The sequence below is a fragment of the Tupaia chinensis genome, unplaced genomic scaffold (assembly GCF_000334495.1).
Source record: "Tupaia chinensis unplaced genomic scaffold, TupChi_1.0 Scaffold000251_1, whole genome shotgun sequence".
In the NCBI taxonomy this organism is placed as follows: Eukaryota; Metazoa; Chordata; class Mammalia; order Scandentia; family Tupaiidae; genus Tupaia; species Tupaia belangeri.
This window is the reverse complement of record NW_006159731.1, coordinates 2,734,560-2,751,236: the sequence shown is the minus strand read 5'-3', so window position 1 is coordinate 2,751,236 and position 16,677 is coordinate 2,734,560. Positions and strand designations below refer to the sequence as shown.

At 39.4% G+C, this 16,677-nt stretch overlaps 2 protein-coding genes and 1 non-coding gene across 3 annotated transcripts in view; 2 read left to right on the top strand and 1 right to left on the bottom strand.

The window, feature by feature from the left end:
- DHX29 (DExH-box helicase 29) overlaps positions 1-3,002 on the bottom strand; it is an 87,614-nt gene extending 84,612 nt beyond the window's left edge. Inside the window, exon 1 of the mRNA XM_006149001.3 lies at positions 2,662-3,002. Within this exon, the coding sequence (XP_006149063.1) occupies positions 2,662-2,842 (181 nt within the window). The 5' untranslated portion in view covers positions 2,843-3,002. The remainder of the gene's footprint in view (positions 1-2,661) is intronic.
- A 208-nt stretch (positions 3,003-3,210) lies between these two features.
- Positions 3,211-16,677, top strand: part of LOC102498741 (exosome RNA helicase MTR4) — a gene marked incomplete in the record, with an annotated part of 69,043 nt that continues 55,576 nt past the window's right edge. Inside the window, 5 exon segments of the mRNA XM_014587998.2 lie at positions 3,211-3,487; positions 7,012-7,149; positions 9,423-9,489; positions 14,714-14,776; positions 16,582-16,677. Of these exon segments, the coding sequence (XP_014443484.1) occupies positions 3,354-3,487; positions 7,012-7,149; positions 9,423-9,489; positions 14,714-14,776; positions 16,582-16,677 (498 nt within the window).
- Positions 7,182-7,292, top strand: LOC114007911 (U6 spliceosomal RNA). Its single transcript, XR_003549484.1, has one exon. It is a non-coding gene; the product is annotated as a U6 spliceosomal RNA (small nuclear RNA).

Genomic DNA, 16,677 nt, shown 5'->3' with positions numbered 1-16,677 from the left:
CACCACAATCCTTTCTCCATTCTCCTCTCAGGATCCTGGGCACGCACGCACACGCGCCCTGCGTGACTTTAAGCCACTGGGTCCAAGACTCAACCGCGGTTGACTATGTGGGAGTCCAGCGACATAGCCATTACGCTAACTGCTGGTCCCACCTCTCTTGATTTTTTGGTCTTAATCACCTCTGTAAATTTTTCCTATCACTTATCCTAGAAATGTTTTGAGTAACAATCTGCACATCATTGGAACATATACTGGGGAGATTTTTATATATATCCATGAAATAATTCCAACTCTTATAACTTTGCAGAAGATATAAAATGTGTAATTCCTCACACACTATAAGGCAAGACCTAACTATGAAAAAGAATGATTTGAACAACCATAATCCATGAACTGAGGTCATCACAAGGAATTTAAAATGGAGTTGACATCACATGGGACTCTGGTAGACGGTATTAAGGTAGATGGCACTCCATGAAAGAAAATAGCAAGAATACACATGAAAGGCAGAAAGTCAAACACTCCATTTGGAGCATTGAAAATACAACAGAGTTGCTATAATTAACTACAGGGATTAGTTTTAAAAACCAGAAAAGGTGTAAAGAGGGTCTTAGATGCTAGCTGGATGGTTTAGATTTTATTGCCAAATCAGTGAAGATGCTGTGAAAGAAAATAGTACTGCTGTAACCAAATTAGCATTTCTACAAGATCAATTTGATGATATGTAGGACAGACTGCAGGAGGCAACAAAGAACGAAGCTATAGGAAACCCATACTAAAACGCTTTTCTCTTTGTGGAGTGCCATCTATCTTAACACCATTCACCAAAATATTTTAATAACCATGTCTGATGTCAACTCCCTTTTAATTCTTCCTGATACACACAGCTCGGGTATTTTGGGAATTCATGAATGCCTAGTCTAGGGTGTGAACGACACACACAGAAAGTGAGAGGGTGTATGTGAAAGATACGTAAGTGAAGACTGCAGTCTGTAACAGACTGAATGCAAGGAAGAACTGAAAGCATCATAAGTAATTACTGACTGCACGAATAGGAATATGGAAAAAAAGGAAGCAGGAGAAAAAGTTAATTTGAGGAAAGAATCTTAATATTAGTCATGTTAAGTTGAGACACATGCTAAAGTAGAGCCAAATGATCCATGTAAATGTAGAAATGACTGCTTTGAACTTGGAAGAGTGGCCAGTATAAGACATGTCAATTGGAAAGTCAACTACAAAGTAACATATTTATATAAGTGATGGCAACAGATGAATTCTTCGAAAATGCTATACGGGGAACTATACCATCAAGGGTTGATACCTTGAGAAAGAGTCATTGGAGCTAAAAGAAAGGAAAGCCAAAAATACACCAGATGACTACAGAAAGTTCAAAGAACCCTGAGATGCGTCAAGACAAAGGGATAGTCAAAAAAAAAAGGCTGCTCCACAAGTAAAATTGCCACAAAGCAATCTGGGAGAAATTCATGTATTTGTAATTATACACATAATACATGTATAGTTAAAATTACAATACATTGTTGGGCAAAGAACTCTTACCCATCTTCTACATGAAGGTTTGGTACCTGCTTACCTCTTGAGTCTCATCTCCTTTTTCTGCTTAGGCAATGATTATTTTCTATGAACTTCACGAGAGCCCCAAGATCTTTGCTCACTCAAGATCTTTGCACATGGTATTCATTACCTTCGCCTGTAGTACTTATTTCTACCATGCTTTACAGTGTTAATTCATTTTCACCCTCCTGATCTTAGCTTAACTGTCCCTTTTTCAGAGGTCATCCACAAAACCCACTTCACCTTATACAAATTAGAGTATCCTGTTAACACCCTCCCCACCCCGCACTTTTCTTGATGTCACTTACCAATTCTAAAGTAATATGCCTGCCTGTGTGATTAGTCAAGACCTATCTTCCACATTAGACTGGGATATTCCTCCAGAGGTGATGTTTCTATTTTGCTCATCTCATTCCCAACACCATGTCAAATACATGGTAAGTATTTGTGTATATAAACACAGATGTGTAATAGATATTTGTTGAATGAATATTTCAATAAGAACTACCAGCAAACAAGCTAAGCTGAATAAAACGACATACAATTGTTAATCTTTTGAAACTAGTCGTAATAGTGGCCTCCTGATCATCAGCAGCAATGGCCAATTTGCACAGTAAGCAAAAATGAGTAGCTGTAGAAAAGAGTGCAATTAATTTTGCTATAGGTTACAACTCATGTTCTATGTGTAAGAACTGTAATTTTTATTTAGTAGTGCAAGTAGAGAATGAGACTGACACCAAGTTAGGGACGCTACTAACTACTTGTCTCTGCAACAGCCCTAGCCAGGTGAGATGACAGCTCAGGAGAGATCCATGATGAATCAGAAGCTAATGAAATTTTTTGTTCTTGGAAGGAGAAAAAGTGCGAGTTAGAAGGGACATGCCGGACTGCAGATGGGTTATCAATGGAACTCTGGAGGCCCAAAGTCTAACTTAATACAAGGCCACCCGCGGGCAGCTGGCAAACCAACCCCTAGTGTGGGAGATATAAATTTTGAGCCCAAGGGTCCGCCCTAGTTGGAAAGCTCCTTTCTTGGGACCAGCAGCAGCTTTTGGGGCGAACAGCGCAGGGCCCGGCGTCCCCTCCTACCTTGCTTTACTCGGGGTTCCCGGGCGCTGACCGTAACGGAAGGGGGCGGCCTGGCCACAGACTTCTTGCTTTGGGCCTCCCCGGCAGGTCCGGCCTCAGCAGATCTGGCCCTGGAGGCAGACACCGCGGCGCGGACTGCCGCGGCCCCCGGCGTCTTGTGTTTCTTGTTCTTGCCGCCCATGTTGTAGCTGTGACAGAGAATTCACTCCAGTCCAGCCTGCGGCACCACCACAGCAGAGAGAGAGTTCCTTACATTCCCCTGCACCCGCGCCGCCAACCTGCGTCCTCCATCCGGGCTTCCAGGACCTGGACGACAGCTGCCTCGCAATTGGTCCGATTCACCAGGCTCCGCCTTCTCGCCGTGCCCCGTTACGTACCGCGTGCTGCGCGCGGTAGGCCGTACTCCTTGGGTTACCAGACAGCTAGTTGCCTTTACGGCAAAGAAAAGAAAAGGAAAAAGAGAGAGTAAAAAAATTTAAAGAAAAAAAAAAAAAAAAAGAAAAAAGAGAAAGTAAAAAAATTTAAAAAAAAAAAAAAAAAAAAAAAAGAGCCTGGAGAGAGTTTCCTTCGGTCGTGACACTCAGCTAATTTTGACTCCCACGGGCCACTGTCGAGTCGTCATTGGACAACACCGTCGGTGTGGTCGCGTGGCATCGTGGGTAAGAGGAAGATAGAGTCTCACGCTCGGAAAGATGGCGGACGCGTTCGGGGATGAGCTGTTTAGCGTGTTCGAGGATGATTCAACGACTGCAGCTGGGAACAAAAAAGACAAAGAAAAGGAGAAAGGGAAATTGAAGGGGCCGCCAGGATCGGCAGACAAGGCCGGGTAAGGAGGACGTCTAAGGTTTTCTCTTTTCGCACTCCAGCGTTGGTACTTTGGGGAGAAAACATGGCTCTCTTGTGCAGAGCTCGAGAAAATGGGGGTGCACATCGAGTGGTGTTGGGCAGTGAAGGGGTTGGACGAAGGGACTGGAGGGGAAGAAGATTGGTTGAGGGAAACCGGGTCTTCGCTTTTCCCGATTCCTGGAGGCTGTCTGACATTCCCATACACCTGCGTTGCTGGCTCTTCCTACGTCTTGCCTGTGGGGTCTTGAGGGCACGTAACATAACTCTGGTACACAGAGTGCCAGCCCAATTCCTGGCACCTAGTGTTTTAATAAAACGAGGGACTAGTTGAGAAAAGGGTGACGAAGCTTACAAAGAATGACTTGAATTGACTTGGAGGGGAGAGGAAATAGCAAGCGAGGAAGGGAGAGAAAATATAGCCTCCAAGCTATAGTTTTCTGTTCCAAGAACTGCAGATGAAATTCCTACCTCTAGGGTGGTTGCGAAGATTAAATGAAATAATATGCATAAAGCGCCTAAAATGCTTTGCACCTAATAAACAAATAAATACTAGCGTTCTTGAGTTTATTTTAAAAAGTTATTTAAACTACTGAGTCTTAAACACATGTGTAGACTGATAGCCGCCAGAAAGCGTGTAGACTTTTCATAGCAGAACATGGAAAAGCTATTTTGTTAAAGTGAGGTCATTATTATTAATTACTAAAATTTACTTATGGCATGGTGAATTTACAGATACATGCTTAAATTCACCTAGACATGATTTTGTTTCCAGGGAATTTTCAGTCTAGGTAAGGAGGTAGAAGAGTTACACATTTTAAAGAGTTTTTAGATGATGGACTTAAAATGAGTCACGCCCACAAATATTAACAGATCATTTTGGCCCATTTGATAGCAGGACTCTTCCTTCATCCTGTCCCTGGCAAGTCATGCCCACCATTTTTGACTCAGTGATAATAGGACTCTTTCAGCGTTCTGACCTTGGTACAGTATACAAGCCCCCTTGTCTCTGTTAAAGTACACTCTTTGCTGATCCCTTCCTGAAACCAAGGCCTCCCTTTCTAATCACCAACATAGAGATTGTAAAACCCACCTATAAGCTACAAGCCCCCACCTCCCTTCCAGATGTCCCATGGTTTGGGACCAGACTAATGAAAGAACAATTTTCACTAAATTCTAAACCTTGTCTCTCTTAACATCAAATAAAAGGAACCCTTGTACCTGATCACCCCAAGAAAATGTGTGTTGCCTCTTCTCTGGGCTGGTCACATACAGTCATGTTTAGAAATAAACTTCTTTGGGGACCAGCAGATGGTATAATGGTTACGTTGCTGGGCTCCTACGTAGTCGACTGTGGTTTGAATCCAGGACCCCACGACTTAAATACACGCCGGGTGTGTGTGCCCAAGATCCCGAGAGGAGAATGGAGAAGGGATTGTGGTGTGGCCATCCCCCCCAGGGTATGATTTCTCACTTTTTGTCTTTTTCTGTTTCTGCGGCAAGTGCACGTGCCCTATAGCAAAACTCTCTCTAAAAAAGGAAGAAAGAAACTGTATAGGAAGCCTGCAGGTGGTGTGGTGATTAAAGGCGCTGGATTCCCAGATGGGCAACCATGATTCATATCCTGGACCTAGTGACTTGCTTTCTCACTTTTTTTCTCTCTCTCTGATCAGATTGGGAAACAACAACAATAACGACAATAGCAATAATAAATAAAGTTGAATAAATTTAATTCTAAAGTTAAATAAAAATAATTCTAATAAATTTCTAACAAAAAAAGAAATAAACTGCATTAATTATTTCTGCAGAGTTGGTTATTTCCATCAACACTTTGATACATTTTGATATTGAGCTCCTTTTCATATTATTATGCCTGTTTGGATAGCTTCTTTTGCAAAATGCCCATAAAGTCTTTTACTCATTTAAAACATTAGATTATTTTAAGTTGATTTATTGTTCTGAGCTTCCTGCCAGTATTTCTTTTTAACAATGTCTGACCACATTATAGCCCTCCTGCCCTTACCTCATAGTTAACTGGAACCACAGTGTGCCACCGTGTCCTGCCTGTTTAGGTTAAATAGGGAATCGAACCTGGGCCTCCCATGCAACCTCAGTCATTCACCATACACTGATACCCTCCTGCTTACACCACTGCAACTGGGCCTAGGCATTTACCTTCTTCAGTTACATGTATGCTATATCTCACTTCCACCATTGCCTCTTTATTCTTTTTTTCTCTTTTAATGAGGGGAAGAGAGATAGTATTGTTTGGCAGGATCTTGGCATGCCACAGTCCTGACCCATCCTCCCTTTAGCTTGAATTATAGGCATGTGCCACTGTGCTGAGGCTTAAATTTAGGTTGATCCAGAACTGAACCAGGGCCTCCCATGTGGCCCCAGCCTTACCTACTCTACCACTTGTACCACTGAACCGGGTCACCTCCTTATTCTCTTAGTGATATGTTTAAAATTTATTTCATTATTTCATGAGAGAGAGGTGCATGGCATCAGAGTCTTGCCATTCCCCCAAGCCTCGTAGCCACCCAGGACCTTTGAGCGTGCATGGGTGTACTCTGCATGTTCAGGTTGACCCAGGTACTGAACCCAGGCCTCTTAGGGCTCCAGGATTATACAATAGTTCCCTACTGTGTGTATCAATGTGGCCAGGCCAAGAAATTCTTAATTTAATGCAGTCCAACTTATCATACTTTTTGTCGATAATTTGATCTCTTGAAGAAGTCATGAATTGGTTTTCTCATTATATTTTCTAGAAGCTTTTTTGTTTTTGCCTTTTACAAATTGATCTCAAAATCACATGGAATTGGTTTTTGTGTATGAGGGTAGAGGTTAAATTGAATTCTTTTGTAGATACATGGTCTACCAAGTACCCTTTACTGTCATCATTTTTGGCTAGCAAATCCAACTATAAAAAGCTTTTCTTCTGAGCAGTAATAATTATTATTCATCTAGAGATGACATTAAATGTTTTAAAAGTTCGTATGTCCATTGGTATTACATTTTACAGTTTAAAAAATTATGTTAATAATTGACATGAGTTTATTTATTTATTTATCTCCTCTAAGAGGGTGTAACACAGAGCAATCTTACCAAACTATGTTCTGTTCCCATGCCAGACCTCCAGTGGAGATTGTGGGTGCGTGAACCTATTGATGTTCCTGGCATGTTCAGGTGAACCTGGACTCTTCCCCTATGGCTCTAGCCTTGCTAAGTGATGACTTGCTATGTGTACCACCGTAGCTGAGCCTAAAAATATTCAACATAAAAAACATAAGAAAAACCTTTCAAGAACACATGATGTGCAAAATGGGTCGTAATCAGTTTTATGAAGTTAGGATACTCTGAGCTTTAACCAGTTTTGATTTATAACATCTGTATGAATGATGACTCTTTTCTGTTCGTGATGTATATTATGTCTGGAGCAGTATTTTATGGTGTCACACCTGAAGTAAGAACCGATACTATAAAATTCATTGTATTACCTTTCAGGAAGCGTTTTGACAGCAAATTGCAATCAGAATCAACCAACAGTGGAAAAAACAAAAGAGATACAGATTTTGAAGGTACAGATGAACCCATTTTTGGAAAGAGGCCGAGGATAGAAGAATCAATAACTGAAGACTTGAGGTAATATTTCCATTGTCATAAATGTTAAAAATGTGCTCACTTCGGCAGCACATACACTAAAATTGGAATGATACAGAGAAGATTAGCGTGGCCCCTGCCTGTGCAAGGATGACACGCAAATTCATGAAGCGTTCCATATTTTTGCCTCTCTAAGTTTATGAACCGTGTTTCCATTCACTTGCCACATGTTTCCATCTGATGATCTAGCAGGTAATTAAGCTGATAATGTCTGAAGTTAAAAAAATGTTAGAAATGTTAAAATAAGGTACTTACTTGAAATTTTAAACATTGCTAATATGTTGATCTGTTACAAAGGCATTTGCAGTTAGAGAGACCAGGATATATTGGGTTGTTATACAGACATATAAATAGAGAACGTTTATTTAAGTTTAAGGAATTGGAATGCATATGTTAGGTTGTTGGGAAAATCATGACTTTTTTTTTTTAATTAAAATTACTTATTTAATTTTATTCATTCATTTATTTTAATTTGACCAGAGAGAGAGAGAGAGAGAGAGAGAATGGAAGTGAGAAAGCAAGCCACCAGGTCCGGGACTTGAACTATGGTCAGCCACGTGGGAGTATCCAGCACTTTAACCACCACACCACCTGCTGGTCCCCAAATCATGACGTTTTTTACGCAAAAATGTGTCATTATGTTGCCAATGACCCAATAGTTATATTATTTTAATAATTCAGAATCCAATTTTGAGAAAGAATATTGAAATGTGGTTATTTTAAAAGAAAAGACTTATTTTCTTTATTTTTTAATATCTCAAAGAAAAGAATCTAAAGAAAGGAATGAAAGGAAAAAAGAAAACTGACCAAGTGGAAGGAAAAATGAGGAAGGAACATTAGAAGTTAGAGTTGGCGAGTGCCTATAAATTTTAAGATTTCTATCAGTGAGAGAGACCCATAGTATCTGTGGCTGAAATAGCTGATATTTTTTGAGTTTTGTTTTATCTTTGAGAAGTTTTTGCCTTATGGTGCATGTGCTCACCAGAGAGAGAAATAGACAGTGAGAGCACAAGTGAGAAATCACCCCCTAGAGGGAATGGCCATACTACAATCCCTTTTCCTCCATTTTCCTTCTGGAATCGTGGGCATGTATGCATATGCGCCCGATGTGCTTTTCAAGGCACCGGGTCTGAGACTCTCAACAGTCGTCGGCCCATGTGAGAGTCCCGTGTTGTAACTGCTACACCTGCTGGCCCTTCTCTAAATTTGGAAAGCTGGAACTATAAGAAGTTTGTGCCAATGTCTTTGGTTGTGCTGTTTCCCGTTGTAGTGATGATCTTTGAACATTGCTTTTCCCTTAAGTGCCATATTCTAGTTCGTTACTACCAGGATGTGTTTATGTTTTAAAAACTAGTTAGTTATTGTTAAGAGCTAGTAAAAATGTCTGCCATAAATGGTGATAGATGGATTATTGAAATATTTAAGATGTACCATTGTCCTAGGCTAGTGTAGTAGGTTACAAAATAATTTGCATACTTTAAAATCAGTGTTGCTTATTGTTATAACTTGAGTTTTAGCCAAAGTAGGATTATTGATTTAAAAAGTAAAATCAGAAATACAGTAAGAGAACAATGAATCTACCATAGAAATACAATTATTTTTTCTTTAACTTACCCAAAGTTATGCTTTCAGAATCTTAACAGAGAACCTAGGCAAGTATAATTTAGGATTTTGATGAGATTAAGGAATACCTCTATAAGTTATAGCAACATCTGAATTAGGCGTATTTTATCATTTTTGTTGCATATTGGTTTTTATGACTAACTTTGTATTTTTAAGTAATGACACTGCCTTATAGAGGTACTTTGATTCAGAAATAGTTATTAGATATCGTCTGGCGGGGCCAGCAGGTGGTGTGATGGTTAAGGGCGCTGGACTCCCACAGGGTCAACCGTGGTTTGAGGCCTAGACCTGGCAACTTACTTTCTCACATCCCCTCTCTCTCTTCCTTTCTCTCACTTTGTCCTTTGGTCAGTTAAAATGAATAAAGTTAAATATAATAGTAATTTTCTTTTAAAGAAATAGGCTGGTATAACCCTTTGAATAATTTACCTGGCTGCTGTTCTGTGTTTATAATAATAACTGCTAACTAACCAGTTTGAATTCTCACTGTGTATTTGAGTAATGTGAAAAATTATCTGCCATAGTTATTTTGATTACTAGTACTTTGTCAGTATATTTTTCATAATTCAAATGAAAGACTTGCCTGATTATTAAAAAATAATTTATGTGACTTTAGTTTTATTTTTTTAAAGTTTGGCAGACCTAATGCCCAGAGTCAAGGTACAATCAGTTGAAACTGTTGAAGGATGTACACATGAGGTAAGCACAAACAGCATATAGTAGATTAGTGTTATAAATGGGGTTTTTCTTTGGAATGTCTAGTATTACAATCAGCAAGCATTTTAGCCTTGTGGAGTGTGCTTAACCTAGTGGAAGAGTTAGGGCTTTAGTCAAATCTGGGTTTAAATGCTTGCCCAGCATTTTTCCTAACTATAATCTCAGGAACATTTCTTAAGCTCTTTGCACATTGGTTCTTTGTTTTTTTGCTTATTTATGATAGAGTATATGCATGATAGAGAGATGAGCACCCTCCACAGGTTGTGGTCATGCTGCGATTCCAGTCCTCTGTTCCTCCAGGTTATTGGATCTTGAGTACTTGGACCCATACCTAGTATGTTTAAAGACGCTGGGCTAGAGTTTTGAACTGTGGTTACCATGTGGGATCCAGCTTATTTTGAGCAGTGTTCCACAGAGCTGGCCCTGCATATTGTTTTGTTTCATTTTTTAAATTATTTTAATTTAATCAGATTGGTGGGGAGAAAGTGAAAAGCAAGCCATCACGTCCAGGACTTGAAGGGAGTCCAGCACCTTAACTACCACGTTACCGGCCGGCCCCACATACTGGTTTTTTTAATTTGTAACTTTAGAATAATGAGGTTTACCTCATGAGGTGGCTGTGAAAATTATGTAGGAAAACTAGATAAATGACTCAGCACAGATGAGGTATTTAGTACATGCTCATAAATGAACTCCTAAAGTCCAGTAACAGTGTCGTTTTGGCAGGTCATATGCTATTTTATATCTTGCCCTGATGACTGATAAATTGCAGCTTCTTTGTTCTGCTGTAAGATGGTGGTCACTCTTAGCTTGTAGTATCCATTTAAAGGAGAGAATTTATATACCTAAGGAACATAATGGAACTGTAGCACGCTTTCCTTTTATCAAAACTTTTTTGTTTGTTTGCGTTTGAGATGTTTTTGTCTTCATGCTGGAGAGAGACACAGAGACTGTGGGAGGGAAAGTGGGAAATCACCCCAAGGGGCATGACCATGCTGCAGTTTCCGTCTCTGTTTTCCTCCTGGGATTTTGAGCACACATGCACACATGCCCGGTGTAATTTCCAGGCTACTGGGTCCAGGACTTAAACTGCAGCTGGCCATGTGGGAGTCCAGTGATGTTAACCATTGTGCCATCTGCTGGTCCCTTTTTTTATGAAAGCTTTTAATATTACAATTTAAACCTTACAGTAAGTTTTTATTAGATAATTGTGAGTCTGATTCAAAGACGAACAAGTAAGAATAATTCTAATGAATAGCTGTGGCTTTTGATACAGATTTGAACCTTATCTTTTAAAATGTTCATCTTTCTTTCTTTCTTTTTTATTTTTTTTTTGTTAGAGGATGGGAGAGAGGGAAAGAAGAAAGCACCTCCCCCTCCTCCCCATGGAGAATGGTCATGCTTCCCACAGCAACACTTTCTCCTCCGTCTCTTCCCTCCTTTTCTGGATTATGGGCATCCATGCACATATGTCTAGCATGTTTCTCAAGCTGCTGAGTCTGGGACTTAAACTGCTTGGTGGGCCATATGGGACCTGCCTGCCCCAACCACAGGCCACGGAGCTGGTGGTACCAAGGGGTAGCTAGGCTCTCCAGGGTACACTTTTTTTTATGTCTTCAAGAGATGGAGGTTTACAAGAGGATCTTCAAAAAGTCCATGAAAAATGCATGCTATGAAAAAATGAATGGGTTTACGATTTTTTACACCAAATAAAGTTATACCTGAATATTATTTATTTTTTTGAGAGGTTTTTGCTATAGGGTGCATGCGCTCGCCAGACAGAGAGAGAGAGACAGAGAGACAGAAAGCAAGAAATCACCTCCCAGGGGGGATGGCCACGCCACAATCTCTTCTCCATTCTCCTCTCAGGATCTTGGGCATGCACGCACACGCGCCTGGTGTGAGGTTTAAGCCAGCGGGTCTGGGACGTGAACCACAGTCGACTATGTAGGAGTCCAGCAACATAGCCATTACGCTAACTGCTGGTACCAACTTTAATATTAAATTTTCCTACAAACTTTGTGATTTTTAAATCTAATTTCCTTAATTTAATGGATAAGTAGTCCTGTTTATATTGAACTACATGGGAATCAGAATTACGAAAGTAGAAGTTTATTGGCATTTACTCTTTTATAAATTGCAGGATAAATTACTGAATTCTAACCTTTGGATCCCCTTTATAGATTCTGACATCTATATTCTAACTTCACATTCTTTTTTTATTCTTTTTTTTTTTTTTTTGAGAGATTTTTTTCTATAGGGCATGTGCACTCGCCAGAGAGAGATGGAGTGATAGAAAGTGAGAAGTCACCCCTCAGGGAGAATGGCCACATCACAGTCTCTTCTCCATTCTCTGGGGATTTGGGGCAGGCATGCACACACACATGCCCAGCGTGAGTTTCAAGCTACTGGGTCTGGGACTTAACCATGGTAGGTCATGTGGGAGTCCAGCACAGTAACCATTATGCCATCTGCTGGTATTATCTAACTTAAAATTCTATGTTCTGCTTATATTCTTTATTACAATTAAAAATAGGATAAAGAATTAGGTCTTATATTTTATATTCTGTCTTCAAATTCTAACTTGAGTTTCCCTTGGATTTGGTTTAGGATGTCAGATTTCTCCTGATACATTCTTCATACTGGGTATTACTCATTAGGTTTAATACTTTATTAGGTTTTAATGAACTACAGTCATATTCTAGTTATTCCCATCTTTAATTTTTCCAGAAAGTACATGTGCTCATCAGAGACAGTGAAAAGGGGTAAGAGGAGACAATACCCCCATGAGGCATGATCATGCCACAGTCCCTTCTCCATTTCTTCCTCTCTTTGGGATTTTGGGCACGCATGTGTACTTGCCTGGCATGTCTTTCAGGCTGCAGGGTCCAGGATTCAAACCACATGATTAACCATGTTGGATTCAGCCCCTTGACTACTAGGCTAGGGGCCGGTCCCTCTAGTCACTCCTTTCTGAAACTACCCACATTGTCTTGATTGTAATTGAGGTGAAAGTTTACTGACCATCTTCTCAATATTTCTATAATCTCATCTAATATTTGTTCACTGATGTTTTGTTCTTAGAAATGACACCTAAGTTTTGTACCATATTTTGACCTTGTGGACTATATACTAACTGGTCGGGTCTGGGACGTGAACCACAGTCGACTATGTAGGAGTCCAGCAACATAGCCATTACGCTAACTGCTGGTACCAACTTTAATATTAAATTTTCCTACAAACTTTGTGATTTTTAAATCTAATTTCCTTAATTTAATGGATAAGTAGTCCTGTTTATATTGAACTACATGGGAATCAGAATTACGAAAGTAGAAGTTTATTGGCATTTACTCTTTTATAAATTGCAGGATAAATTACTGAATTCTAACCTTTGGATCCCCTTTATAGATTCTGACATCTATATTCTAACTTCACATTCTTTTTTTATTCTTTTTTTTTTTTTTTGAGAGATTTTTTTCTATAGGGCATGTGCACTCGCCAGAGAGAGATGGAGTGATAGAAAGTGAGAAGTCACCCCTCAGGGAGAATGGCCACATCACAGTCTCTTCTCCATTCTCTGGGGATTTGGGGCAGGCATGCACACACACATGCCCAGCGTGAGTTTCAAGCTACTGGGTCTGGGACTTAACCATGGTAGGTCATGTGGGAGTCCAGCACAGTAACCATTATGCCATCTGCTGGTATTATCTAACTTAAAATTCTATGTTCTGCTTATATTCTTTATTACAATTAAAAATAGGATAAAGAATTAGGTCTTATATTTTATATTCTGTCTTCAAATTCTAACTTGAGTTTCCCTTGGATTTGGTTTAGGATGTCAGATTTCTCCTGATACATTCTTCATACTGGGTATTACTCATTAGGTTTAATACTTTATTAGGTTTTAATGAACTACAGTCATATTCTAGTTATTCCCATCTTTAATTTTTCCAGAAAGTACATGTGCTCATCAGAGACAGTGAAAAGGGGTAAGAGGAGACAATACCCCCATGAGGCATGATCATGCCACAGTCCCTTCTCCATTTCTTCCTCTCTTTGGGATTTTGGGCACGCATGTGTACTTGCCTGGCATGTCTTTCAGGCTGCAGGGTCCAGGATTCAAACCACATGATTAACCATGTTGGATTCAGCCCCTTGACTACTAGGCTAGGGGCCGGTCCCTCTAGTCACTCCTTTCTGAAACTACCCACATTGTCTTGATTGTAATTGAGGTGAAAGTTTACTGACCATCTTCTCAATATTTCTATAATCTCATCTAATATTTGTTCACTGATGTTTTGTTCTTAGAAATGACACCTAAGTTTTGTACCATATTTTGACCTTGTGGACTATATACTAACTGGTTAGATTACTACTATATTGTTAAAAATATGTAACAGGGATCAGTAGTTAGCGTAATGGCTATGTTGCTGAACTCCCATGTAGTTGATCACGGTTCAAGTCCTGGACCGGGTGGGCGCCGTGTGTGTGTGCATGTGTGCCCAAGATCCCGAGAGGAGACTGGAGGAGAAGGAATTGTGGTGTGGCCATCCCCTTTAGGGGATGATTTCTTGCTTTCTGTCTCTCTGTCTTTCTGGTGAGTGCACATGCCCTATTGCAAAAAGCTCTCCAAAAAAAAAAAAATAAATAAACCAAAATAAACCCATGTAACATCGCCAGTACTAATTTTTACAGGGAGATAAACATATAAGCTTCAATTAAAATTACTTAGACAAGTGATAGTAGAGATATTTTTAAATGTTGTATACAGCGTTCAGTCTTGTTCTTAAAGATAGTTATTGGGACCAGCAGAGGTGTAATGGCTGTCACTGGACTCCTGGATAGCCAACTGTGGTTCAAGTCCAGAACCAGTGGCTTGAAACTCATGCTGAGTGCATGTGCGTGTGTGCCTAAAATCTTGAGAGAGGAGAATAGAGGAGAAGGAATTGCTGTGTGGCCATGCATCCTGGGGGGAGTGATTTCTCACTTTCTGTCTCTGTGGCTGTCTTTCCAACAAGTGCATTTGCCATACAGCAAAAATCTCTCTTAAAAATACAATATAGTTATTTAATTTTATGGTGTCCAAAACTATCAGAAACACTCTAGTTTATCATTTTATTGTTTTTCAAACTGTCATTGATTATAGACTGCTGAATCCATCAATTCTCAAATAGTAAGTTATTTTTGTTTTAAATTTCTGTAACAGGTTGCACTCCCTGCAGATGAGGATTATTTACCACTGAAACCTCGAGTTGGAAAAGCTGCAAAGGTTTGTACTTAGGGATAAAGCTTGTACAGTTTTGTGAGACTATGTTTCTTAAAATTCTTTAACTATTTCAAATGAAAATTTAAAAATATTCTTTAATGAGATATGTGCATTACATATATACTGCTATGTGCGTGTATATATATATAGTGTGTGTGTGTGTGTGTGTGTGTATGTGTATATATATATATATATATATACACATAATTATTTATTTAATTTTATTTGGTAGTATTCTTTTTTTAACTTGACCAGAGAGAAAGAGAAAGGGAAACTGAGAAATCAAGCCATCAGGGCCAGGATCGAAGCATGCGGGAGTCCAGTACCTTAACCAGCATGCCATCTGCCATCCCCTCAAATGCAATTTTTTTTTGCTTGCTGGTACATGTACACAAAGTCAACTAGAGAGAAATAGAACTGAATCAGTAAACAACCATGCTGGAATCTAAGCATCATGTGATGGGATTTTTAAAACAGTAGAATAGACATTCTCCATCTTTTGAAAAAAAAATCTAATGAAAGTTATCAATCTTTCTCTAGAAATATATGCATATGTATGAGTTAGGCTATAGTTTTAACAAGCTTCTAGTAAAAGCGAACTCTGCTTTTAGTAAATGGGGTTTTAATTCCTGATATACCTTAAAAAGTTAATTTTTAAAATTTGTTTCACATGAGAGAGTGAGAACAGAGACTGAGAGACAGACATCCCTAGTAGGAGCTTCATGCCACAGCCATCTCCCAGCCATAGCTATGTGTGTATAGGGAGACCTCAGAAAGCAAGTCCAGGATTCTCCATGGCATTCTGCTGCATTGCATTACTCCTGTGCCACTGCAGCTGGCTGTTAACCATTTTGCCAGAGGATATGTACACTAGCCAGAAAGAAGGGGAAAACAGCCCCCATGCCATAATTACCCCTTCTTGGGATTTTGGGCATGCATGCACAGGCAGTGGGCATGTTTCTTAATCTGTTGGGGTTGAGATTCTAACTGCATGAACAGCCATGTGGAATCAAACTTCCATTCTGCCCACTGAGCCAGCTCTGTGAGCAGATTTTAAAAGTTAAAATTTCTAATTAATTTTCTCTAAAAAAACCCAAAAGAGTGTGGTGAAGTAAGCATGAACACTTAAAGACTAATGAGTACATTATTTTGCTCTTGATGAGTGAACTTAAATGAGAGACTTTAGAGCATCAGTGTCCCCCCCCCCCTTTTTTTTTTTTTTAAATTTTTGACATAAGGTACATGTGCTAGCAGGAGAGAGGCAAAAGAAAGAAAAAGTGAAAAAGCATCTCCCCATGGGGATAGTCACGCTGTAATCCCTTCTACTCCATTTCCTCCCTACTGTCAGGATTTTAGGCATACACATATATGTGCCCAGAGTGTCTTTAGTCATGTGAGATCCAGCTGCCTTAACTACCAGGTCTCATGCTGGCCCCAGAGTTCCCATGGTTCAAAAGAACAAATAGCTATTTTAGGGGTTGTTTTGTACACTAATAATATATAGGAAACGTTGCATAGTGTTTATTACAAAATATGTTCTTGCTAAATAGTAATGATTGTTTCATTGTTAGCATAATTTATGTATAAAATATAATAATTAAAAGATTAGACAGCAGAATTAACTTCTGTGGGGCTGGATAAAGATTTTTTTTTAACTCTTCTTGATTTTTGGTAATGGGTAGTATATTTTCTAATTAGAATTGTAAAGGAAAGCTCCTAGAATATTTTTGGGGTTGCCCCTCTTTTTAATTTTTAAATGTGGTCTGATTTGGCTAGGTATGTTCATGTAGATATTTTTGTTTTTATAGGAGTACCCATTCATTCTTGATGCTTTTCAAAGAGAAGCCATTCAGTGTGTTGATAATAATCAATCCGTTTTAGTATCTGCACATACATCAGCAGGA